Below are 27,535 nucleotides of genomic sequence, written 5' to 3' on the forward strand. Positions count from 1 at the left end.
TGTCCTGTCATGTTATTGTACTTTTCAGATACAGCAACTGATCTCTAAACAAATGCACTCATCGGGGCCTTTAGGCTTCATAAAGAGTCGCGGAGCATCACCTCTGAAGAGCAACTATCCTGCTGACCTCTGAGCCCGAACGCTGACCTCGCCTTTGAAAAGCAAGGGAGAACTAAAAAAGCCTGGCTTGTCCATCAATAGCTGGGGTGGAAGAGGGGGGGCAGGGGGGCAGGGTGGGAGGTGGGGGCTGGTAACATCTGTTTGGCGTTCATCCCACCTTATTGTGTTGCCGTGTCCTCTATCGGGCCTACAGATGGGATCCATGGGAGCGCACCGAGCCCAGTGTCCAGAGGACTCACGCCGTGACATGGGAACGTGGATGGAGCCAGTTCTCACTCCTTGATGCTGCATCGTCGGCTGTTTGCAAGACCTCTGGTTTAAGCAGAGGAAATGACAATGAAATGAAGCCCAGGGTGTGTTTTGTCTTCTGCCTCCTTCTTTAACTTTATGATCCAGAAACATATGTCTGCCTTAATAATGCAGCGCTTAAGTAATATTTTAGGATCTTTGTTCAGGAAAAAACAGCATATCCCTTCAGGAAGCCCTTCCATTAAGGCTCATATAGGCGACATACTGTAACTCTGCTCGGCACAATAGCGTTCCCATCCACAACGGACCAACAGCTGGAAATGTTGTTGTTGTTGTTGTTGTTGTTAATTGCATAAAATCTTCCAACTCAAAAATCTCCTGCAATTTTAACGGCAACAGATTAATAAAGTAAATCATTCAAACATGTAATATCATTTAATACAAATATTTTAATAATACTAAAATACATAATTAAAACTATTACTTGCGGCGCTGGAAACTACAGGTGTTGCTTTCTGTCATTTTAGTCAATTTAGAACACGTTTTTTAAAATGCATCAAAACATGGCTCAATCATTATGTTCAATTTTACATCCTGGTTTCATCCATTCATTCCCTTTCCCTTCCTTCACAGGCACACAGAATAATATGTAATTTGTCTCCATCTGCAGGACACTTGGCGTCTCTGCAGTTATTTGAAGAAGTTAGTGGTATTTACGCGTTTAAGTCAAATATTGCTTCAGTGTTGTCTTTTTTACGATTATTATTCATAAATATTTTCTTGTTTATTGACATGTCAAGAATGATATATTTAGTTCTGAAAGCTTTTCAGTTAATTTTTAATTAAATTAATAGTCCTTTTATGAATCTCAATCATAGTGGACACCATGGGATTCAAGATTCAAGATTTCAAGATTCAAGATGTTTTATTTGTCACATACACACACAGGGTGTGCAGTGAAATGAAAGTGGCAATGCTCAACAGGAATGTGCAAGGGCAACAAGTACACACTATTTACAATAAAAAACAACACAATATTTACAGTAAGTGTGTGTGTGTGTGTGTGTGCCTAAGAGGGGCAGTTGTGTGGGTCTATGTGGGGGTCCTGGTGAGGTCGGAGTTCACAATCCTGATGGCCTGAGGAAAGAAACTCCGTCTCAGTCTCTCTGTTCTTGCAGCGTGACTACGGAGGCGCCTGCCTGACCGCAGCAGCTGAAACAGTCTGTTGTTGGGGTGGTGAGGATCCTTCATGATCCTGCCGGCTCTGGTTCTGCACCTCCTGGTGTACAAGTCCTGCAGGGTGGGGAGTGTAGTTCCAATAGTGCGTTCAGCCGAACGCACTACTCTCTGCAGAGCCTTCCTGTCCTGAGCGGAGCAGTTGCCAAACCAGGCTGTGATGCTTCCTGTCAGGACGCTCTCTACAGCTCCAGAGTAGAAGGACTGAAGGATCCTCTGGGAAACTTTAAATTTCCTCAGCTGCCTGAGGTGGTAGAGGCGCTGCCTTGCCTTTCTCACCAGAGTGTCTGTGTTCGTTGACCATGTCAGATCCTCGGTGATGTGGACTCCCAGGTATTTATACCCGCTCACCCTCTCCACAGTAGTCCCGTTAATCCCCAGTGGTGAGTACGTCCTCTGTTGTTGTACCCTCCTAAAGTCCACAATCAGCTCCTTAGTTTTGGTGACATTCATGAGGAGGCTGTTGTCCTGGCACCAGAGTGACAGATCAGCAACTTCCTCCAGGTAGGCCTTCTCGTCGTTGTCGGAGATCAGGCCCACCACCACTGTGTCATCCGCAAACTTGATGATGGTGTTGGAGCTGAACCTGGCCACACAGTCATGTGTGTACAGGGAGTACAGTAGGGGGCTGAGGACGCAACCCTGGGGGGATCCTGTGTTCAGGGTGAGGGTGCTGGAGGTGTGTCTGCCCACCCTGACAACCTGTGGCCTGGCGGTCAGGAAGTCCAGGATCCAAGCACACAGGGGGGTGTTCAGTCCCAGCTCAATCAGCTTGCCGGCCAGTCTGGAGGGGACTATGGTGTTGAAAGCTGAACTATAATCAATGAACAGCAGTCTCACATAGCCCCCCCTCTGGCTGTCCAGATGAGAGAGTGTGGTGTGCAGTACCTGGGAGACAGCATCATCCGTGGATCTGTTTGGGCGATAAGCAAACTGCAGCGGGTCCATGGAGGAAGGGAGGAAGGCGCAGATGTAGTCCTTTATCAGCCTCTCAAAGCATTTCATGACCACCGAGGTGAGGGCCACTGGTCGGTAGTCATTCATACATGCTGGAGAAGCATTCTTGGGCACAGGGACAATAGTGGATCTCTTGAAGCAGGCGGGGACCACGGACTCAAAATGTATGTATTTAATGACTCAACATTGTTGTATGAGGTGTACCAAATGCATGATATTCCTCTACGTTACCAAAAACAGAAAATGTTTCGAGGAATATCACAGCTAAAAATAAAAAATGAAGAACAGTAAAGAATGATGAACAAAGTTAGTTGAGGTAATCCCAATTAAAATAAATATATCTCGTCTAACAAGCAAAACAATTCAGATGGATAAATGATTTAGTTTAATAATCAAGTTGAATGTATTATTGGTTTAAGATCACTCTACGGATATAATTTGTAAGTTTAACTTCTATATTTGTGTCTTTTCGCACGAAAATAGTCCCGTGTATCCTTTATATGCTGTAAAATTAAAAAATTAAAATAATTTTCAAAATGTTTCAATTGTAAGATGTTAATTTAACTCAAAATAGGTAGGAAATCACACACAAATAGTGTAAGTGTGGTTGATGTAGTTGCAGGTGTTCTCCAGGAGGAGGCAGTGTATGACACTCAGGAGAGCTGGTGTGTGAGGCTTTTCATGTGAATAAGAAGATAAAGAAACGCCGATAAAGCTGCTATGTGGCGTACATATCTAATGTTTACGTGTATTTGTAAGCACAGCTAGTTTAAAAAAGAGTAAAAAGAGTAAAAAGAGACTGGGTCCCGCTGTATTACTCAGGCTGCACTCCAGCGTCTATTCACAGGCGCGATCCCACTACTGAGCGGCACGGGGGCTTTGACCTGCTCCGTTTCCGGCCTGGACCGGTGCACCCCTCCTTAGACGACCTGGTAATCCCGGGCTCCCCCAGGAGCACCATATCGATACCGAACTTAGTGCGGACACCCGATCGGCATAGTGCACTGCAGCTCAGAACTCCTGAGCTCAAGCGCTCCGCCAGCCTCAGCCTCCCAGTAACTTGGATTACAGGCGCGCGCCACCGCACCCGGCGAGGAAGAGAAGCGCGCATAGGACTCTTGACTCTTCCTAAAGTGACGTCATCACTACAGCGGCCTCTAGTGGCGGTAAATTGATTCAACACATAATAGAAAAATAGTTTCCTGAAAAGTATCCATAGCTGTCAGACAATGTGGAGAAAAAACTATAACACCATTTTTTTTTAACGTGCATCTACTGCACCTATTTTGCATTATTTTTCCCTATTAGTTTATTTCCTCATCGTACAGTTTCATGTCCTCCTCTGTTGCTCTGCTTCCAGCCAATCAGATTTCACCTCGATGTAAGAACAGAGTCCTGGGGCCTTACTTTGCAGATTCAAGTACATGGGGACATTATCGTTTATTGTCATACGTTTCAACCGATCAGATCTTTAGTTTGACATGATGGGTGTATTCAGTATATCTCTCACACATCACCTCAGACGTTCCCCTTCAGTCGCCACTTTCAAAACAGCACTTAACACCCATTTATTTAAATTTGCATTTAGTCTGTGACACTATTTGTATTTTATTCTCACAATTGTCATCTTTTATTGTTATTATCCTCTTAACAAGACTGCATGGCCCCTTTGTTGCAATTGTATCTTTGAATATTTGCTCAATACAAACGACTGGTAGATGAAAGGTCAGTTCACCAAACAATTAAGATTCATCCTCTGAAAAAGATTCAAAAACATAACTCTGTTAAACTCAGTTTTCCATTAAAGACACAAAACACGACTATTGTTTACATTGCTTCCGGTGACCGCGCTCCTTTAAGAAGGAGCCACGTGGTCTCGTCGGCACGCGTCATACCCGGAAGTAAAGCGACCCCAATGCTGTTTTCATTTCCCTTGGACTGGTACAGGAACGTCACCTGAACCATGAACATGCCTCACTCGTGGGGCAAGAAGCGACCCATTTCCCTCCCGTGTACTGGAAAGTGATAATAACTACTACTGGTCGTCATTAAAACCAGTAGTAGATACATACATATCGTTGTAGCTAGTTTATTATAGCTTTAATCCAGGTCGCTTCTCTATTTACCCTTCCTCGTGAATGTTGACATGTAAGCTCGAGTAATTTATTAACTTCTATTTTGCGAAAGGGTGTTTCGTAAAAACACGACGGCCACATGGACAAAGTCTCCTCCTGGACTGCGCTAACAGCCGTTTGACACGATGGCCGCCGTCGGAGCGAGAGCAGCCCTCCTCAACCTGAGGCGCGCCATCCAGAGAGCGGGTTCCTTTCCCAGACTCGTGCACAGCTCCAGGCCATGTTTCCTTCGAAGAGGGAGGATTTTAACCCACATCCCCAAGGTCACGCTGCTGTGTTGGGGTGCAGTCACTGCGTCGTCCTGGGCCGCAGCCACGTGCCAGGAGGCGACTCTCCCCGCGCGTCACCCCGCGGACAAGAAGTCTCTCGCCAAAGTCCAGGTGCACCGCGTTGTGTTTCTCCTCCGCCTCGGCCTTCGCGCATTGGTGCTGCTCCTCAAGTTCGGCCCCCTGCTCCTGCTGTGCCCCCTGGCCCTGGTGTCCACGCGCTGGGCCTCCCTCTGGCTGGACGCCCTGCTGTGGGTGACTGCGAGATCTGGTCCCACTTTCATCAAGCTGGGTCAGTGGGCCAGCACCAGGCGGGACATCTTCTCTCTGGACTTCTGCGAGCGCTTCTCCACCCTCCACGCGAGGGTGCGCCCGCACTCCTGGGCCCACACCAAGCGGTGTCTCCGCGGGGCTTTCGGGGACGGCTGGAGGAGGGTTTTGATGTTCGAGAGCAAAGAGCCGGTGGGTTCGGGGTGCGTGGCACAGGTGTACAGAGGCTGGGCCAAGGCGGACCAGGTGGAGGACCCGGCCTTCCGGTCTCTGGTGGAGGAGATGGAGAAGGAAGACTTGCTGGAAGCCTGGGAGATCCCCGGTCTGGGAGGGGTGGCCAGATCCCTCTGGCAGCTCTGGAGGGGGAGCGAGGAGGAGGAGGACTTTGGGGAGAGAAGTCATCCAGAAGGGCTGAGCAGCGCCGAGAAGGAGCGGCTGATACCGGTGGCTATCAAGGTGAGGATCCTCGGCCATGTTGGTGGACTGAATCGATCCCCTCGGGGAAACCCTTCGCGTCATACATTTTTTTCATTGAATGTTAATGTGTGTGTGTGTGTGTGTGTGTGTGTTAATGTGTGACAGGTGATCCATCCAGGCATCAGGAAGCAGGTGGAAATCGACATCACGCTGATGAAAGCGGGGAGCTGGCTCCTGCAATGCCTGCCCGGACTCAAGTGGCTCAGTCTGTGCGAGGTCGTGGAGGAGTTCGAGAAGCTCATGATCAAACAGGTGGGAATACCCCCCCCCCCCCCCCCCTAGAGCAGGGGTCAGGAACCTTTTTGACTGGGAGAGCCATATATTTCTAAATATATTTCATTGAGAGCCATATAGTATTTTTAACGTATAATAAATTAAATATGTCTTGCTTTTAATGAGACTTCTGGTGCTGCATGATGCTACGGGGGGGGAGGGGGCGCACACGCCGGCATCGGAGCTCTGTGGCGCGCGAGACGGCGAGCCGAGAAGTGTTAACGCGACACGTCGAGACAGAATGACGTGCTGCTGTAGAGACGATCAATAACAGACGTTTAGTTTAATAGAAGAACAAAGACGTCTTTAGGAAAAGGACCTTAAATTACTTCTGCTGTCATCTGGCGCGATAGAGGAAAATTACAGGGGGGCGGGCGGAGATTTTTTTTTTTTAACTCAAAATTGTCTGGGAGCCATATGCCGTCACCGGAAGAGCCAAATATGGCTCGCGAGCCAGAGGTTCCTGACCCCTGGCCTAGAGTGTTCAGAGAAAACACATAATTAAGTTGCTTCCGCATCCAGCATGAAAACTAAAGTTTTGTTTCAGATCGATCTCCGTTTCGAGGCCAGGAACATCGAGCGCTTCCAGGAAAACTTCCGCAATGTGGACCATGTCAAGTTCCCGACCCCTTTACGACCATTCGTCACCAGGGCCATTTTAGTGGAAACGTTTGAGGTGAGTACACAAGGATTTCAAATGACTGAGCTCCAAATGTCTCTTACCAGCAAGTCGCACACATCAGAATGCCAAACGCACAGTTATGAACTAGAATGGGCACTCGGTAGAGCGCATACCTTCGCATATCACAAGATTGGGCATTGAATTATGAACATGTTGGCATTAGTTGCCAATTGGATAGAAATTGACCGTGCTATGGTAAAAAGAAGATTTTGACCTTTTCATGACCTTGACCTTTGACCCGATTGATCCCAAAATCTAATCAAATGGTCCCCGGATAATAACCAATCATCCCACCAAATTTCATGCGATTCAAGAATATTTTGACCTTTTCATGACCTTGACCCGATCGATCCCAAAATCTCATCAAATGGTCCCCGGATAATAACCAATCATCCCACCAAATTTCATGTGATTCGGTTTAAAACTTTTTTTTAATGTGAGGAACACGCATACAAATAAATAAATAAATACACGGCGATCAAAACATAACCTTCCGCATTTTCAATGCGAAGGCAACTGTTGTCATCTTTAACACACTCCGCCTATGTGACACAATGTCTGTGATTTCCAGGCAATGTGTGATAATCTTGTGTCCATGAGACGTTCAGTTCACATGCAACCTTCTCCTCCAGGAGAGCGTGCCCGTATCCAACTTCCTGAGCCCCGAGATTCCTCTGGAGGTGAAGCAGAAAATAGCCCGGATGGGGATGGAGACCATGCTGAAGATGGTGAGATACGATTGGTCGATGCCATTGCTGTTTCACAACGTGCATAGGTCAGATTATAATCATCCGTGGTTTGTCCCCATCGATACGTCTGCATTCCAGGTGTTTGTGGACAACTTTGTCCACGGAGATCTCCACCCCGGGAACATTCTGGTCCACTGTTGGGGACCTCTTTCCGGCTCCTCCGACGGTGCCGGTGCATCGGGGGAGGCCCCCGGTAAGACCACCCTCACCGACCTGTGGGACACGGTGGTGGTCAGCTTCAGGCCGGACAGGTGTCCTCTCCAGTTGGTGCTGTTGGACGCCGGCATCGTGACCCAGCTCAGCGACTACGATCTCGCCAACCTCCGGGCCGTGTTCACGGCTGTGGTGCTGCATCAGGTGAGGGATCGCATTTTGAATCTGGTCCACAGCAAAGACTTACAAAAAAATATATAACAACAACTACAAAAAACAAGAAAGCAACGTAATGTGTGAGTCAAAGAAAACCTCCACGGTTTCGTTTGATTTCCTCTCTTCAGGGCGACCGAGTGGCGGAGCTGCTGCTGAACCACGCCCGCGCCAACGAGTGCCGCGACGTGCCGCAGTTCAAGAAGGAGATGTCCCAGCTGGTGGACCGCGCCCTCGGCAACACCCTCGCTCTGGGGAAGGTACCGACCTCCGAGTTTGCCTTTCTGATGCAGGATGATGGCCACGATTGATTATATGTTCATTCATTATATTGTTATGTTGGAATATTAGAAAAATAAATTGAATACAGCCACACTCCTGCTAATTAGTGAGTAATTCTCAATCTGTTAGCGGTTCATTTTGCTTTTGCAAAAGCCCATCCATTCTCACCAGAACACTTTCTGGTGATGTAACGTATTCAGAGTTAATAGATACGGGTCCGTCCATGGCGGTCGGCGACGTAATGAAATAAAAGAGTGATTACCAGTAACATGTTTGTTGTTGTTGTTGTTTATAGTTCCGAGTGGGTGAATTGCTCTCCAAAGTCTTTGGTCTACTCATCAAACACAAGGTGAAATATCAGGCGGCTCCAAAGGTCACGCTGAACAAACACTATCTAACTTTTCAGCGTCACGTTTATTCTTGCAGTACTTTTGAGTTTTAGCTTGAAGAACTGTAGTATCGGAGGTCTTGCCTGAGGTCAAAGGTTAATGAGTAGCAGCTTCAGCAACAGAAGGCATTCGAGGTGAACCACCTGAGAATGTGAGCATGGGAATGTGTTACTTATAAGTTACGTATTTCATTTATTAAACTCTTGATTGTTTTGGCTGAACTGATGACTGAATAATCATCCCCCTCCCCCCTTTTTGACTACCAAATGGATAAAATTGCATAAAAAAACCCTAAAAGCCACAGAAACAATGATGTGGTAACTCTGTTGCCGCGTGATGTTCATCGTTGTCGTTTTGTGTTCCTAGGTGAAGCTGGAGAGTAATTTTGCCTCCATCGTGTTCGCCATCATGGTGCTGGAGGGTCTCGGCAGGTCACTGGATCCTCAGCTGGACATCCTGGATTTGGTCAAACCGCTGTTGCTGAAGAACGGCGCTTCACTGCTCTGACAGACGCGTACACACACACACACACACACACAGACAGAGCTCAAGCACAGTGAACCACACACACACACACACCTGAAGTACACAGTACTAAGCTGTATATACTGTATACACACAGTGAAGTCCACTGGACTTGTGTATCCTCCTAATGCGAAGATGATGATGATGACGGGTTGTCTTCATGCGCACGAGATTCCACTGGGGGTCACATGGTCACCGTCTCATCACACTACATTTTCGCAGTGAGCGACCTCATTCAGTTTCACACTTTCATCACTGCTACTCGTGAGTTTTATTTATCTAATTTTTAGCAGTAACATTTTAACCACTTAAAAAATAGGCATTTCTAACCGACACTAATGAACGAGCGACTGCGGGCTTTACTTTTTTTGATCCAGTTCTAATGGCCTCATTAGCAGACACACACAGGTTGCATCAGAGAGCATTTGTAGTGATATAAAAGAACATACTTGATGCTCTTGAGGCATTTGTTTGACTTTTTAATGACCAATATTGATTCAGGATGTCTTTTATCACCCCATCTTTTATTGGATCTGAGATGTTGTCTAATAGGCCGTATTTGCTCGAGTGTGTCTCACAATGTACTGTGACATTGACCATGTGAAGTCTAATTGAACTCGCAACTGACCCAATGTCTTTTAACCTTCCATTAAAATAGTGGAAACACGTGGCATATTTTCAAAAAGAGTGTGACAATCTTTTCTTTCTTTTGTTGCCGTTGGTAACCGGTTGTAGGTTTTCTCACCTTCTTGGTATGGTTTGGCTGATGAAGCATAAAATTCACGACGGGATCCATTAATTTACAATTTTATTAAATCTGTCAATGAAAAACACAGACAAGAGACGCCATTCTGTCAATGTCATCAGGAAGAACAGTCGGCATGGACGAACGAGTGAGATCAGGAGGTTTGGGTGCTAAATAAACTCATCACATTCCCTTTATTGCAAAACTGTAGATTTTTTTTTCTTATTTTGTATCGCCATCAAGAGCCGAGACGGCAGCACTGTTCAAGTAAGGAGGGAGGGGACAGGTGACAACTGTGTAAAAAAAAAAGAAAGAACAAATTTCAATGTAATAATAATAATAATGATGACAAAAGAAATAAAAACATCTCTAAAAGACAAAACACAATCACCTCAGTATAAGAAGAGATTCTGTCACGGTCACAACAACCAGAGAAAAGTTGTTTTCTTGTTTTTTTTCATCTTTTCTTCTTTTTTTAATGAATTAAATAGCTTTTAAAAATATCTCACCATTTACTTATAGTCATCTTTTTTCATTTATTGCGAAAAATAGGCAACTTGACTAATTGTGATGATGCAAGTTTGTGTGTGTGTGTGTGTGTGTGAGAGAGAGATTAAGTGGAGAGATATAGTGGAACGTCTCGTCGCGTTGTCACCGAGAGCGGCAGCAGTGTGTGGCTCCGCAGTACCCTCACTCAGCCACCAGGGGGCACAGTTCAGTCTGAACACTTCCTGCGGGGTCAGAGCTATGGCGCCCCACCCCTCTACCCCCACTGTATTAGAGGAAGTAAACATACTCCAACAACCTCTGTTTTTTTTCTTCTTCTTTTTTTGGAATGATGCTTGTATGTTGAAACTTTGTCCACGGTCACTTCTCTGCGTTGCAACATCTCAGTTCTATGTACAAAGGTTTCAAATCCCTGAAGGACATCGACAAAGACAAGTGCAACCTCCATGTGAGACCGTCCCCTTTTTTTCTTCCTGGAGTAGCTCAGGGGTCAAAGGGCTCCTCTATTGGATGTGGGTGGGGGGGGGAAGAGGGGGAATAGTACTGATCAGGTAAACGTGCCACAAGAAAGAGAAAAAAAGAAGAAAAAAGACTTGTTCCCGTGGAATAAAAGTCAGGAATAATGTCAAAGGATCAAGATTTAGGATTGCAAACGGTTGTAGTTCCCTTCCTCAGAGGGGGCACCGGCATATCCTAACGCACAAGAGAGGTGATGAAACGGGAAAATAAAAATAACACGCCCATCGTCCGCTTGTCGTCTCCGTTCATGCTGATCCATCAGTCTCATGCATTTTGAAAAATAGTCCTTTTAAAGACCAAGTGTTCCTCTTTCGTGTTAAATTGATTGTATTTTTATTTTTGCTCATCCCGCACTTTTTTCCCGTCTGTCTTTTGTCAGAGTGGCAGCGGTCAGCGTGGCGCCCCCTGGAGGACTGGCTGCCCTCCAGTTCTCTTGAGGTGGCCCAGCAGGAGCAGGCAGCTCGTTGAGGACCAGAACAGTGAGGAGGTTTATTTGGGGGGGGGGGGATTGGATTTTTGGAAGAAATCAGGGTGTAAACTTTTAGTCCGATGTGGATGCATCTCTTCCATAGCAGGGTGAGGGAGGCAGGGAGGGGCGACGGGGCTGGAGAGAGAGGAGAGGAGAGGGTCTACGTCGGCAGATCTTGAGCACGTGCGCTCGTTACCTCTCTTAAAACACACACACACACACACAAACGTGTCTGTCTTTGAGGCCCTGGCGATGTAAAGGTCACGGCAGATGGAGCTCCTCGTTGAAAAGATCAGCAGCTGTCAGTGGTCCACGACTGGATCCAAACGCGGTAAAATGGAGCATTCCAGGGGGGGGGGACGGGACATCTTGACGGCCCAAGAAAATGCGTCTCTCTCTGACTTCTCCCTCTTTTTTTCCCCCTTCTTTCATTTTTTTTTTTACCCTTCCAATGATCTCTTGTGGGAGATGTTTTGGAAAGACACGGCGACTCCGTGGCGTTATCTCCGTACGCGTGTCTTTACATTCCTTATGGGAAAAGACGGAGGGCCTCGCGTGGGACTCGAAGCCGACTCAGATAAGCATGTGATGGATGCGAGGGATAAGGAAAGATTACATCATCGTCATCGTCTACTCTTGACTGTTTGCCTCCAGCTTCTCTCCGTGCTGTTGATGGTGATGATGTCGGGGCTAACTTGTGGCTACGAGTTGAGCCACGGGTGGTTGAGGCATTCGCCCGCCGAGGCCCTCTTCTCGGGCACCATCTCCAGCATGGGCAGAAGGAAGTGCGTGAAGTGGCCGGCGTCTTCGTGCGCCCAGCCGTACTTCTCCACCAGCACGTCGAACAGCGACCACGGCTTCAGCTTGGTGATGTGCCGAAGCTCACCTGCAGGGGGCGGTAAGGGTCAGAGTCAATGACGGCAGGAGGATGAGGGGGGGGGGGGGCTTAGTTTAGACCAGGGGTGTCAAACTCATTGTGGGCCACATCAGCATCGTGGCCGCCTCTTAAAGGGCCGGTGTAACTGAAGCAGGGTATAAACTACTCCCAAAACATATTGTTCAATAACTGTCTTTGCATTTGATTGTTGTTTATTCGAGAGTAGAACTATTGTACATTTCTCTCATATTATAACAAAAATCCATTTTATTTGTAACCTTCAAAATAAAAGCACAGGATACAAAGGTGATCGTATGTCTTTCGAGCCGCCAGGGGCCGCATAAAATGACGTGCTGGGCCGCATTCGGCCCGCGGGTCTTGTGTTTGACACCTGTGGTTTCGACGGTAGGTTCACCCAAATTTGAAAAACATGCAATAAGACTGGTGATATTTTCAATAGAAAACTAACAAAACCGACAATTAATTGATCCTGCGAGTAGCCAAATAATGATATTGCGTATTCTTTAGTGCTATGGAGATCTATTTAAAGCACGTCGTTGTGCTCGCTGACATGTTCCTTCATGATGATGAACTTGGCCACTGTGGCTTTTCATGTGTCAATAGTCCACCAAATGTGTATTAATACACAGCTGAATAGTCCCCAATAAATTAACAGCTGTTTTAGAAAACTACAGGGCCTTGTGCCACGTGTTTGTGAGCCATTTATTTTATATTGACATCATCAGTAGGAACACGTGGAGTTATGTCTGAGTTCCACAGAAGGAGCAGGAACGTCAGGAAGTACCGAGAGGCCGACTCACGAATTGTTGGTTTTGTTTTTACCGTGGTATTTGTTAAAATTAGACAAATATAGAATAACACCAGTATTATTATTTAGACTCTCGTCATATCTACTCATGCAGATTGTTTTAATTTTGCAAATCGCTTAAGATATCCATCTCTGAAATTTCAGCCTCCACCCAGGTGGTTGCATCCAGAAATTAAATTATATTTAAATAAATTAAAATATTTATTCAAACCCGCTAATGTACTATCATTGGTACCGATTGGTACCAATTCTCCAAGCATGCCCTTTTTCAGTCGTGTTTTAACTTTAGGAATCAATCCGGCAACCCCTAATCTAGAGTCACCTGGACCACGTTTTGAAGAGAAAAGATGTTGAATAATTTGTCAACGTTTTGTACACAAACAAAACTATCTGCATGGCTAGATTCCCGTAGAGATGAACAGATACGTTTTTGGTTGTGAGAGGAAGGTGTTCATCACGAAAGAGCGGAGGAAAATGATTGGCTGGGAGCACAAGACTGACGTAGAGGATGCATAATGATGGAGGGCCCAGTTTAAACCACGGCTGCCATGGCAACCTCTCCTTCCTTTCCACTGATTGGAGAACTGGGGGAAAGGAAACCATCACTGAATGGATCCAGGCTCAGTGTCGACGCGTTGTTTTTATTACTGTATGTTCACTCTTTTCTTAAAAGACTTTGTACGTTTCAATTGTTTTGTCTCTAATCCATGTATCTAATTCACCCAAGGTAAATCCAGATCAGTGTGCGCGAAGGAAAACGAGGTCACGAGGGCGCCGGATCGCACCGCCGGAGCCCGGAGAGACGGAGCGCCGCGGGATGAAAGGGAGAACATCGAGGCATCGAGCGCAGGCTCAGACCCCCAGATTGAGACGACATCAAAGGCAGAATATTCAGGCCTCATGGAACATTATGAAGAATATATGAGCAGAAAGGGAAGGAGGAGAGAGTGCACGGGGTTACCAGCGGTACCGAACACCGATCCACACACTTACCGGGCTCAAAGACGAGCAGCATCGCAAAGAGGTGTGACGCCCGGCTGGATGTAGGACTTTACTAGAGTATTTATTATATTGCTTTTGGTATTGTATTGCATTCTTTAAAGTGTGAAGGCTTTTTGCTTACCAAAGAAATATCGATGCTAACTGTGATTATACACAGTGTGTACCAACTAGTTGGACTTGATTTTTTTTTCCTTCACAAAATTCAACTGCAAAATATCTGAATATCTTTTGTTGTTATTCTGAAATCCATATTAAGTTAATGTATTTTCTGACTATTTTGAAAAATAACTCAATAACTCAACTAGTTGGACTTGATTTTTTTTTCCTTCACAAAATTCAACTGCAAAATATCTGAATATCTTTTGATGTTATTCTGAAATCCATATTAAAATAATGTATTTTCTGATTATTTTGAAAAATAACTCAATAACTCAACTAGTTGGACTTGATTTTGTTTTCCTTCACAAAATTCAACTGCAAAATATCTGAATATATTTTGTTGTTATTCTGAAATCCATATTAAGATAATGTATCTTCTGATTATTTAGAAAAATAATTCAATAATTTGGCCATTCTATAGAGATAGTTTGATGGAGATAAAGTTATGTTCAACTTTATCTCATTATCAAAATATTAAGTTTTTTTTATTTTTATACTGTTTCTATTTTGTCAACATAAAAAAATATATTTACATTTTTTATTTTATTTCAATTGAAATATTTGAAAAAGACATGTTGTCTTACGGGAGACCAAACGAGGACGCTTAACCTGAAGGCCTGGAACTCAAATGCAATGTGATCAAATCACGATGCTACATTACCAATAAAAATCACTAAACTACAATAATTACTCCGACGAATCACTCATTTCTGCTGCTATTGACGACGTATCCTCTTCTACAACTCCTAATACAAACGGTTCTTGACCTCAAGAGCTCCTCCTCTCGCTACCTCGCCAGCCACCGCGTCGTTTACCTTTCTTGGAGAAAAACTCTCGGCTGTACTTCCCGGCAGCGAACACTTTGCGCGGGACCTTCCCGAGGAGCTCCGTGATCAGAGCGATGTGGTCTGCCCACCACCACATACATCACAGAGGGAACAGGCACGGTTCATCATTACAGCATGCACACACACACACACACACACAACACGGCCGGCTGCGTGGGACCGTCACACACACTGCACATGGACACGCTGCTACTTTAACACCTTGAAGTGGTGAGGATTTGAGTCTCACGCTTTTTCAGTCATTTCTATTAATGCATCCGATTATTGCCAAAAAAGCAAAACGTGAACCTCTGAAGTTTATATGGCGGCCGTTCTCTGGTGTCCAAGTCTGTCCATTTTAGACATCTCTCTGTGTGTGTGTGTGTGTGTGTGTGTGCGTGTGTGTGCGTGTGTGTGTCAGTCCCACCAGGTCTCTGGCCAGCGCTACCTCTTCGGTTGAAGAACTCCCGTGAATATTTTCCGGAGAGCGCAAAGTGCCTCGGAATACAGCCCAGCAGCTCTATGATGTGGGCTATATGGTCTATGGAGGAGAGAGGGAGGGAGGGAGGAGAGGGGGCGAATGAGGGGAGAAAAGAGAGAAGGGCAAAGGGAGGAAGAGGAAACTTAAATGAAACAACGGGAGAGATGAAAGTAAAATAAATTGTAAAGAGGTGGAGGGTGGGATTGTGGGTATAGGAAAAATAAAAACAGGGACAGGTGGAAGAGAGCACAGGGTCGGGGAGGAATAAAAAGAGACGGTCAAAAGACGGCAGAGGAGAGAACCCTGTGTTAGTGAGCTGTGCCTCCACAGCAGAGGTGACACAATGAAGTGGTCAGTCTTGGAATAAAAAAAGTCACATGCATTCAGATCGAGAGTTGATTGAGCCGGCCTCGACGGGCCGAGATCAGAAGGTGCGAATCGGGACGCCGCGAACCAGCGAACACAAGCACCGTGAGGCCGCGTGTCACATGCAATCAGGAAAACGACACGATGAGGAGACGGGAGTTGTGTGAGCTGGGGGGGGCGAAGATGAGTGGAGGCAGAGCAGCAGAATAAAAAAGGACAGGATTTACAGTTGACAGTGGATAGGGGGATGTGGGGAGGGGCGTGGCTATTGTTTAAACTAAGCTCAATGTGGCCTTTTTTTAAAATAAATGTACAATACAACTGGTATTCATCCATCACAGTTGTTGTCCATTGCTTAGATGCATAGTTAGAAACAATAGCCCCTCTTTTTTAAAGATGGCAGGCTTAAATCTCATCATACTGAACAATCAACTACACTACCGTTCAAAAGTTTGGGGTCACTTAGAAATGTCTTTATTTTTCAAAGAAAAGCACTGTTTTTTCAATAAAGATAACATTAATCAAAAATACACTCTATACATTGTTAATGTGGTAAATGACTATTCTAGGTGGAAACGTCTGGTTTCTAATGAAATATCTCCAGAGGTGTATAGAGGCCCATTTCCATCAACTATCACTCCAGTGTTCTAATGGTACATTGTGTTTGCTAATCGCCTTAGAAGACTAATATCTGATTAGAAAACCCTTGTGCAATTATGTTAGCACAGCTGAAAACAGTTATGCTGGTGATATAAGCTATACAACTGGCCTTCCTTTGAGCTTGAAGTTTGAAGAACAAAATTAATACTTCAAATATTAATCATTATTTCTAACCTTGTCAATGTCTTGACTACATTTTATATTCATTTGATGAATAAAAGTGTGATTTTTCATGGAAGACACTAAATTGTCTGGGTGACCCCAAACTTTTGAACGGTAGTGTATGTCAAATGTTGGAGTTTAAGAGTAAAATGTGTACTCAGTTTATGTCATCAGTGTCTACACTGCTCGCGTGTTTTCAAACTTAATTAATAAAAGTAGCTTTGTAACAGTGTGTGATTTTTATGGTATGATAACAGTCTCTGAAAATATCACTGTTTCGCTGTTTATGATATTACACGCTGACTATATTAATATTATTATGAAATATGAGACGATTTATGTATTTATTCATACTGAAAGTGACAGACTGCTCCTGTCTGCGCCTTAAACTCACACATTGATAAGTAAAGTACACAATAGGATAACCGTGAATGTAATAGTGTGGCATAGCGTTCCATTTGAAGCTGTGACTGCATCTGAACAATGGGGATAGTCTGTAAATTCAACTTTAAATAACGCACATACATACATTTTCATAGGAAAATACATGAAACCAATTGAATGTTTTAATTAAATCAGATAAGATAATTAAGATAGTCTGCTTTTGTATTAATGTGCTACATAAAAAAGCTTTCCCTTTACCAAAAGCTCTTTTTTTAATCTTCAAGTCTAGAATCTAGAAAAATATTGCAGATGAAGTCTACAGTGCTGAGATATAACATTCAGCCCTGATTCCGCTGTGGAATACTTTCACATGAGAAGTTTTCTGTTTCTATATTTGGACATTAAAGTTTTGTTTCCGTCATAAAGATCTAAATACTCACCCTCATCACGGGAGTAGTCCTCTCCGGAGTGGGGCTCAAACAAGTAATCTCCAGTCGCCAGCTCAAACGCCTGCAAGAGACCAAGGACAGCACACTGTCCCACAGGCTACGCTGCACATGTGTGTGTGTGTGTGTGTGTGTGTGTGTGTGTGTGTGTGATTTAAAAGTTAATATCTATGTGTCCTCACCATGCAGGCAGTACTCCAGATGTCTGCAGGGTTGCTGTAACCGGCTCCAATCAGGACTTCAATGGAACGGTACTGTCGCGTCTGGATGTCCTCTGTAAAGTGCTTGTGCTGTATCCAAGTGAGGACAGGAGAGGAGAGGAGGAGAGAGAAGAGGAGAGATGAGATGAGAGGAGAGGAGAGGAAAGGAGAGGAGGAGAGAGGAGGAGAGAGGAGAGGAAAGGAGAGAGAAGAGGAGAGGAGAGAGAAGAGAGGAGAGGAGAGAGGAGAGAGAGAGGAGGAGAGGAGAGGAGAGGAGAGAGGAGAGAGGAGAGGAGAGAGGAGAGAGGAGAGGAGAGAAAAGAGGAGAGGAAAGGAGAGAGAAGAGGAGAGATAGAGACGAGGAGAGAAGAGACGAGGAGAGGAGAGGAGAGAGGAGAGAGGAGAGGAGAGGAGGAGAGGAGAGGAGAGAGAGAGGAGAGAGAGAGAGGAGGAGAGATAGAGAGGAGAGAGAGAGAGGAGAGAGAAGAGAGAAGAGGAAAGAGGAGAGGGTAAAACGAGTAGAGGAGAGGAGAGAGGAGAGGAGGAGAGACGAGGAGAGAAGAGACGAGGAGGAGAGGAGAGGAGAGGAAAAAACATGACCAACAATGACCTGTCTTGCCCCCAGTGTGTTGTTAACCTCTGACATCGAGCTCATTACTGAAATGAATCTGAATGAAACCTAATTTAAATGAATGATGTCATCACTCATGTTGCCATATATAGCCCTCATTTATTCTATGAGGGTTTTCTATTACCAGAGGAAGATCTGTGGTTGATCAAAATGTTTATAAGAAAATTAAAAGGGAGCTGTGATTCCACTTCCTGGTGTGTAATTTTAATGGTTAATAATTCTCCAAACTACTCAAACCAAAGAGAGTTCTGCAGGAATGAGTCCTAACATCTGGAAATGAGTTTCCCTCTTCTTTTAATAAGTTAATGGGATTTTTAATGTTTTTTTGGTTAGAATCAACCACGGAAATAAGATCTGTGTTTGATTCAGGCTTAATGATTTCGATGTTTATTTCTGCGATATAAAATACGTCATTAAATCCCCCTCTCATGAAGCTTTTCCTTAAAAAGGCATTCTTCACATCGACTGGTTCGCCTTTACGGCCTCTTGTGTAGACTCACTCAGTTCATTTATAGCCTAAACGTTAGCTTTTCACTTCCGCCAATTGAATTCACACTTAAAATAATCCGATAATTGTTGTTCATTTGTGAAGATTATCTTTAGAATGTGTGTTTCCCACAGAGATTATTTTATAAATCCCATTGGCTTCTTGTCAAGGGAACCAGTGCGATGCTAACTGCCGTACATCATCCCTAAATCGAGCTACATATTGTGCAGTTTGAATGTGGATGACCTTTTGACCCTAAGCTGCTGCACGTAAAAAGCCTTGTCAAATCAATGATGTGTCTTACCACCCAGCAGGCATTCCCAAGATCAGCGATTTTAACTCGAATAGTCTCGGAGTTGCGCGGGTCGAGTGGGTTGATCAGGAGATCTGCGGCTCTGGCCCTGACTGGGAGGGGATGGAGTGGGAGAGAACGGAGTTAACACAAACAGGAAGGAGAGATGAGAAGAGTCGACACACTGTGATGTCATAATATACATTTATAATATAGACCAGGGGCTCAAAAGGAATCCCACCATAACTCCTGATGACCTATTTACAGTGTTGTTGCCTGGCGTAGTGCTTATTAAGCTCCAGTGATGTTGTTGTTGTGTATTTTATTCATTCAGTCTATCAATGTAATACAATACAATATTATTCTATAGAATATACAAAACAAAAAGACTGAAAAGGTATCGGTAGAAGCAAAAATGCTTATATATTCCAATCCTAAATTATTATTACCAAATAAATCAGATAATTGATATAAAATAAAGAAAGCTCCAGTGATGTGATCCTAGAAGTGACCATAGAGTCGAAGTTAATAATAATAAAAATGAATGCTTTGGGTGGATGAGTAATGGTGGTGGTGAGTCATTAATAGCCAGAGGTAGATATTGTAAACACTAAAATGTAATAATGAGCAACCTATTTTCCCCCGGCCAGCTATGATGTATACGACAGAATACAATGAAAACAAATTTAGCATTCAAGTGATTACATGAATGAATGCAGTCAAACATATTACCAATAAATTGTGTAATCTTTAAAGAAATTATTCACATTGTATTTATTAATATGTGTCATTTCATTATTATTAGTATAAGTTTAATTTAATTTAATTGATTATTATTTGCTTCTCAAGTGCTTTTCTGGCACATACAAAAATATTATAAAATAAAAACAGACTTTTGATAAAGGGCATTTGAAATAAAATGAAAAGGTAATGAAAGAAAAATTAACTCCCGAAAAAATTTATTATGAATGTATAAGCATGATGAAATAACATGCCCTGATACTCTGTTTCTTAAACAATTTTTCAAATGATGAGTTATTTTTTATATGTAATACTAATTAATTAACTGTACCATACCATAACCCTAATTATGAATTATGAATGGTTGGAAGGTGTGAATGAACCGCTACGAAACTGCATTGCGGGATATAGGATGCAAAATATAACGTAGTCAATGAAAGTTGCTGAAATTACAGTTTTAGTGTGAGGACTTGAATGCGTCTCAGTGTGAGGATCAGTAGTCGAGGTGCCACTCAAGTGTCTCAGTTGGAATAAGGATAAAACAGCTGTAGTCTAAGTCCTATAAGCACTGCTCTGAGCTGAGGGAGCTGAGTTGTGTGTGTGTGTGTGTGTGAATGTGTGTGTGTGTTTCTATGACGAAGTGTCTGTGTGTTATTACATCTCCAACACCTGCGTTCCGCTGCCTTGAAGCATTTTTTGTGAGATTTAGTATGTGGCAGAAGTTTCACATACATTCCAACATGCGTGAACGTACGTGTCGTTCCTGCTCGCCGAACCTGGAACATCTGACGATCTCATGCCGTCCATTCTACCTTCCCCGGGAGTTCAGCTCGGTCATCACCACAGCCGTCTACATTCCACCACAAGCGGACACCGACGTAGCACTATCGGACCTACATGATGTGTTATGTCGGCATCAGAACAAGTATCCCGACGCGGCTGTGGTGGTGGCTGGGGACTTTAACAAGGCAAACCTAAAAAAAGTCATGCCGAACTTTCACCAGCACATTACGTGTGCTACCAGAGGGGAAAGAACGTTGGACCACTGCTATACGCCATTCAAGAGAGGCTATAAGGCTGTCTCTCTCCCTCCGTTAGGGAAATCAGACCATGCCGCCATTTTTCTGCTTCCGGAGTATAAACAAAGGATCGCGCTGGAAGCGGTAGTGACGAGGAACGTAATGCGGTGGTCTGACCAATCAGAGGCTGAGCTACAGGACGCGACTGGGACATGATCCAATCCAGTTCCAGTGACGAGTAGCAATGAGCCTCATAGCAACGCTAACGGACACCATCGTCCCCACGGTAAAAGTTAGGGTCTTTCCTAATCAAAAGCCGTGGGTTGATAGATCCATCCGTGAAGCTGTGAATGCTGCCTATAACTCCGGTCTTGTATCCTTCAACATGGACGAGTACAAGGCAGCGGTCTATGGACTGAGGAGGGCGGTGAAGGAAGCCAAGAGGAGGTACCGAGACAGAGTGGAATCACAGATGGAGCAGCGCGACACCAGGCGCCTATGGCAGGGGCTACGGACTATCACAAACTACCGGAGCAGACCCCGCAATGGTGAGTGCCGACGCATCCCTAGCGGACGACCTGAACTCATTTTATGCACGGTTTGAGGCTAGCAACAACAGCGCTAGCTCGCCGGCCACAACAACATCGTAGCTGTTAGCGAGGAGGTGAGTTCTACCGCTGGGGATGAACACACACTCTCTGTGACCGAGCACAGTGTGAGGAGGGCTCTGTTGAGGGTGAACACCAGGAAAGCTGCAGGTCCAGATGGCATATCTGGGCGAGTACTGAAGACCTGTGCTAACCAGCTAGCTCCAGTGTTCACCACAATATTCAACCTCTCCTGGCTGAGTCCGTGGTCCCCGCCTGCTTCAAGAGATCCACTATTGTCCCTGTGCCCAAGAATGCTTCTCCAGCATGTATGAATGACTACCGACCGTGGCCCTCACCTCGGTGGTCATGAAATGCTTTGAGAGGCTGATAAAGGACTACATCTGCGCCTTCCTCCTTCCTCCATGGACCCGCTGCAGTTTGCTTATCGCCCAAACAGATCCACGGATGATGCTGTCTCCCAGGTACTGCACACCACACTCTCTCATCTGGACAGCCAGAGGGGGCTATGTGAGACTACTGTTCATTGATTATAGTTCAGCTTTCAACACCATAGTCCCTCCAGACTGGCCGGCAAGCTGATTGAGCTGGGACTGAACACCCCTGTGTGCTTGGATCCTGGACTTCCTGACCGCCAGGCCACAGGTGGTCAGGGTGGGCAGACACACCTCCAAATCCCTCACCCTGAACACAGGATCCCCAGGGTTGCGTCCTCAGCCCCTACTGTACTCCCTGTACACACATGACTGTGTGGCCAGGTTCAGCTCCAACACCATCATCAAGTTTATGGATGACACAGTGGTGGTGGGCCTGATCTCCGACAACGGCGAGAAGGCCTACCTGGAGGAAGTTGCTGATCTGTCACCTGGTGCCGGGACAACAGCCTCATCATGAATGTCACCAAAACTAAGGAGCTGATTGTGGACTTTAGGAAGGTACAACAACAGAGGACGTACTCACCACTGGGGATTAACGGGACTACTGTGGAGAGGGTGAGCAATACCTGGGTGTCCACATCACCGAGGATCTGTCATGGTCAACAAACACAGACACTCTGGTGAGAAAGGCAAGGCAGCGCCTACCACCTCAGGCAGCTGAGGAAATTTAAAGTTTCAGAGGATCCTTCAGTCCTTCTACTCTGGAGCTGTAGAGCTGACAGGAAGCATCACAGCCTGGTTTGGCAACTGCTCCGCTCGGGACAGGAAGGCTCTGCAGAGAGTAGTGCGCGCTGAGCGCACTATTGGAACTACACTCCCACCCTGCAGGACTTGTACACCAGGAGGTGCAGAACCAGAGCCGGCAGGATCATGAAGGATCCTCACCACCCCAACAACAGACTGTTTCAGCTGCTGCGGTCAGGCAGGCGCCCGTAGTCACGCTGCAAGAACAGAGAGACTGAGACGGAGTTTCTTTCCTCAGGCCATCAGGATTGTGAACTCCGACCTCACCAGGACCCCCACATAGACCCACACAACTGCCCCTCTTAGGCACACACACACACACACACACACTTACTGTAAATATTGTGTTGTTTTTTATTTGTAAATAGTGTGTACTTGTTGCCCTTGCACATTCCTGCTGAGCATTGCCACTTTCATTTCACTGCACACCCTGTGTGTGTATGTGACAAATAAAACATCTTGAATCTTGAATCTTGAGAATCCACTCAACGTCGACTCCTGGCTCAGACACGTCTTTTAGGAGAGAGATTAAGCTGAGAGGCAACACTCAGACTCTGGTTTGATACTCAAGAATCTCTGAGAGAGTGGATTTTGATGTACAATATATTTGTGGTGAATAAAGCGAGCTAAAAAAAAGGTATACTTTTCCAGTTATGCTCCTTTTCTGGTCTCAGTGAACACTCCAGTTCTCCAGTTCCCTCCTCTCAACGTGAATAAGTGTTTATAAATGGGTTTTTGGTTGGATGCCTCAACTAGGTCCGCGGTTAATAAAGGTTTAAGATATGGCATTTTAACGTTTTGTCCAACAATGTGAAATACTTCGATAAATATCCTACCGCCCTGAAGCTTTTACGTAACTTAAAAAAAAGTAGAACGCTAACTAAACGAGACGTCAACACTCGAAGGAACATATAAATATAGACGATGGACTGCACTCGTGTCGCTTTAAGGGTCGTGGGGAGTGCATTTTAACATTCTTGTGGAAAATGTGTGAGGAGAAGTCGAGGAGACCTATCCTTCGTCGACCTGTGATGTCATCCACTCTAACGTTCCGTACATTCATCACGCGTTCACTGATTGGACGTCACACACCACAAGTATTTTCGCCGACATATTGAACACTCTTGGACTCCGTTGTGGATTTCTTTTACGAGTGAAAATAAAAATGTCGCGTTTGTAAACCGGCGGACACACGGTGACCTTCGGGTCTTACCTCTGGGTGCGTCTCCCGTGCTCGAGGACGACACAGTGCGACTGCGGTCAGCGGCGGGGCTGTTGGGCGACCGGCCCGCTCCGATGTCTGCCAATCCAACAGAAATGGGGTTTCCCGGCAACGGATCCAGGGGCAGGTCGGGGAAGAGAGGCACGACGGCCCGGTGGCGGTCGCCGCCGCCGTTGGTCAGCACCGGCTCGGCCGGGTCGCCGTTGTACATCTCGTAGCCGGAGCTGAGCGAGAGGTCTCTGTCCGTGTAGCTGAGCTCCGAGTCCACCAGGGGGCAGAGGAGGAGCTCGGGGGTCGGCGAGGGAGGCGCGGGGCTGAGGGGTTTCGGCTTCAGCCCCTCGGACCCCAACAAAATGTGACCGTTGGTTTGGGCCGAATTACTTTTGTTGTTCTGGGGTTTGATCAGAGACGTGGTCTCCGTGAGGAGCTCCGTGGTTGTGTCGTCGTCGTCGTCGTCTTCCTCATCCTCCTCCTCGTTCTCCTCATCCTCGTCCTCCTCATCCTCCCGCTCCTTTGACTCCTCTTTCTTTACCACTGCCTCCTTCTCTGTTTTGCTTTTACTCTTTGGCTCCTCTGTCTCATTCTCCTCTTTTACAATGTCTTTCTCCTCCTCCTCTTCTTCTTCCTCCTCCTCTTCTTCCTCTTCTTCCTCCTCCTCCTCTGCTTCTTCTTCTTTTTTATCCTCTGCGCCTTTTAATCCCTCCTCCTCCTCCCCCTCCTCCTTGTTCTCTACCTCCGCTTGCGTTGGAACTACGTTCCCTTCGTCTGTGGTGGGAGGAATGGGACCATCGTTTTCAGCGGTAGGCGTGGGCAACTCCTCCTCCTCCTCCTCCTCCTCCTCCTCAGCGGGGTCATCATCCACGTTGCGGGGAGCCTCGCTCTGCTCCTGGGGAGGCGCCGCGCCTAACACGGAGAGAGAGAGGATGCAACATCGGTTAGGAGAGGAAGTGAGTGGGAAGGAGATACAAACGCAATCAAAGGCGACGCAGGCAGCGAGGAGAAAAGCATGAAAAGAGATCGGAGAGAAGGAGGCGAGCGAGAGAAACAGATTGGGAAGAGAGAGAAGGTGGAGGAGGGAGACAGGTTGTTTTTTGTGAATCAGCCCAGCCGCCTATAGTTAGAGGGACCGGCGTGGGCCGAGCGCTTGGAGCCACTCCACCTCCGATTCATTCACACACTCACACTCACACAATCACACATTAACACACTCAATCAGTCACTCACTCACACACACACTCAGTCACTCACACACTCACTCACTTACTCATACACTCACTCACACACTCATACACTCACTTACTCACTCACTCACACACTCACTCACACACTCACTCACACATTAACACACTCACTCACACACTCACACACTCACTCACACACTCATACACTCACTCACACACTCATACACTCACTCACTCTCACTCACTCACACACTCACTCACACACACACACACACAATCACACATTAACACATTCAATCACTCACTCACACTCACACACTCATACACTTACTCACTCACACACACTCACACATTAACACACTCACTCACTCACACACTCACTCACACACTCACTCACTCACTCACTCACTCACACACAATCACACATTAACACATTCAATCACTCACTCACACTCACACACTCATACACTCACTCACTCACTTACTCACTCATACACTCACTCACTTACTCACTCACTTACTCACACACTCACTCACTCACTCACTCACTTACTCACTCACTTACTCACTCACACACACTCACTCACACACTCATACACTCACTCACACTCACTCACTTACTCACTCACACACACAATCACACATTCACACATTCAATCACTCACTCACACTCACACACTCATACACTCACTCACTCACACACTCACTCACACACACTCATACACTCACTTACTCACTCACACACTCACTCACACACTCATACACTCACTCACTCACACACACACTCATACACTCACTCACTCACTTACTCACACACACTCACACACTCACTCACTCACTTACTCACACACACACATACACTCACTCACACTCATACACTCACTTACTCACTCACACACTCACAAAATCACACATTAACACACTCACTCACACACTCATACACTCACTCACACTCACTCACTCACACACACACAATCACACATTAACACATTCAATCACTCACTCACACTCACACACTCATACACTCACTCACTCACTTACTCACTCACACACTCACTCACACACACTCACACACACTCACTTACTCACTCACACACACAATCACACATTCACACATTCAATCACTCACACTCACACTCACTCACACTCACACAATCACACATTAACACACTCACACACTCACACATTAACACACTCACTCACTCACACACTCATACACTCACTCACTTACTCACTCTCACTCACTCACACACTCACTCACACACACACAATCACACATTAAATCACTCACTCACTCACACACACACTCATACACTCACTCACTCACTTACTCACTCACACTCACTCACACACACTCACACACTCATACACTCACTCACACTAACTCACTTACTCACTCACACACACAATCACACATTCACACATTCAATCACTCAAACTCACACTCACACTCACTCACACACTCACACAATCACACATTAACACACTCACTCACTCACACACTCATACACTCACTCACTTACTCACTCTCACTCACTCACACACTCACTCACACACACACAATCACACATTAACACACTCAATCAGTCACTCACTCACACACACACTCAGTCACTCACACACTCACTCACTTACTCACTCACACACTCACTCACACACACTCACACACTCACCACTAACTCACTTACTCACCACACACACAATCACACATTCACATTCAATCACTCAAACTCACACTCACACTCACTCACACTCACACACAATCACACATTAACACACTCACTCACACACTCACTCACACACTCATACACTCACTCACACTCACTCACTCACACACTCACTCACACAATCACACATTAACACACTCACTCACACACTCACACTCACTCACACACTCACACATTAACACACTCACTCACTCAGACACTCACTCACACACACTCATACACTCACACACTCATACTCACTCACACACACACACAATCACACATTAACACACACTCATACACTCACTCACTCACACACACAATCACACATTAACACAACACTCACTCACACACTCACACACTCACTTACTCACTCACACACTCACACACACACAATCACTCACTCACACTCACCACTCACTCAATCACTCACACACACTCATACACTCACTTACTCACTCACACACTCACTCACACTCACACTCACACACTCATACACTCACTCACACACACTCACACACTCACTCACACTCACACTCACTCACACTCACTCACTCACACTCACACACACTCACACACTCACTCACACTCACTCACACTCACACACTCACTCACTCACTCACTCACTCACACTCACTCACACTCACACACTCACACTCACTCACACACACACTCACTCACACACACACACTCACTCACTTACTCACTCACACTCATACACTCACACACTCATACACTCACTCACACACTCACACACTCACACAATCACACATTAACACACTCACTCACACACTCATACACTCACTCACTCACTCACACACTCACTCACACACACACAATCACACATTAACACACTCA

At 45.6% G+C, this 27,535-nt stretch overlaps 2 protein-coding genes across 4 annotated transcripts in view; one reads left to right on the plus strand and one right to left on the minus strand.

The window, feature by feature from the left end:
• The first annotated feature begins 4,179 nt into the window (after positions 1–4,179).
• Positions 4,180–9,661, plus strand: adck2 (aarF domain containing kinase 2). Of its 3 annotated transcripts, XM_056415865.1 has the most exons (10): positions 4,181–5,689; positions 5,816–5,962; positions 6,531–6,659; positions 7,298–7,393; positions 7,493–7,771; positions 7,912–8,040; positions 8,358–8,411; positions 8,489–8,502; positions 8,560–8,602; positions 8,818–8,900. In XM_056415865.1, the coding sequence occupies exons 1-8, from the start codon at positions 4,823–4,825 to the stop codon at positions 8,495–8,497; spliced, it is 1,710 nt and encodes a 569-aa protein (XP_056271840.1). In that variant the 5' UTR covers positions 4,181–4,822; the 3' UTR covers positions 8,498–8,502; positions 8,560–8,602; positions 8,818–8,900. The 3 variants fall into 3 exon arrangements, with proteins under 3 accessions (XP_056271839.1, XP_056271840.1, XP_056271838.1); XM_056415864.1 differs by having other exon boundaries at positions 4,180–5,689; positions 8,358–8,502; XM_056415863.1 differs by lacking the exons at positions 8,489–8,502; positions 8,560–8,602 and having other exon boundaries at positions 4,184–5,689; positions 8,818–9,661.
• Positions 9,662–9,767: 106 nt separating this feature from the next.
• LOC130194952 (SRSF protein kinase 2-like) overlaps positions 9,768–27,535 on the minus strand; it is a 78,917-nt gene continuing 61,149 nt past the window's right edge. Inside the window, 7 exon segments of the mRNA XM_056416180.1 lie at positions 9,768–12,102; positions 14,899–14,991; positions 15,359–15,451; positions 17,404–17,473; positions 17,592–17,699; positions 19,032–19,132; positions 23,782–24,901. Coding sequence (XP_056272155.1) covers positions 11,918–12,102; positions 14,899–14,991; positions 15,359–15,451; positions 17,404–17,473; positions 17,592–17,699; positions 19,032–19,132; positions 23,782–24,901 — 1,770 coding nt within the window. The 3' untranslated portion in view covers positions 9,768–11,917.

This window comes from Pseudoliparis swirei, chromosome 6 (genome assembly GCF_029220125.1).
Source record: "Pseudoliparis swirei isolate HS2019 ecotype Mariana Trench chromosome 6, NWPU_hadal_v1, whole genome shotgun sequence".
NCBI classification, from domain to species: Eukaryota; Metazoa; Chordata; class Actinopteri; order Perciformes; family Liparidae; genus Pseudoliparis; species Pseudoliparis swirei.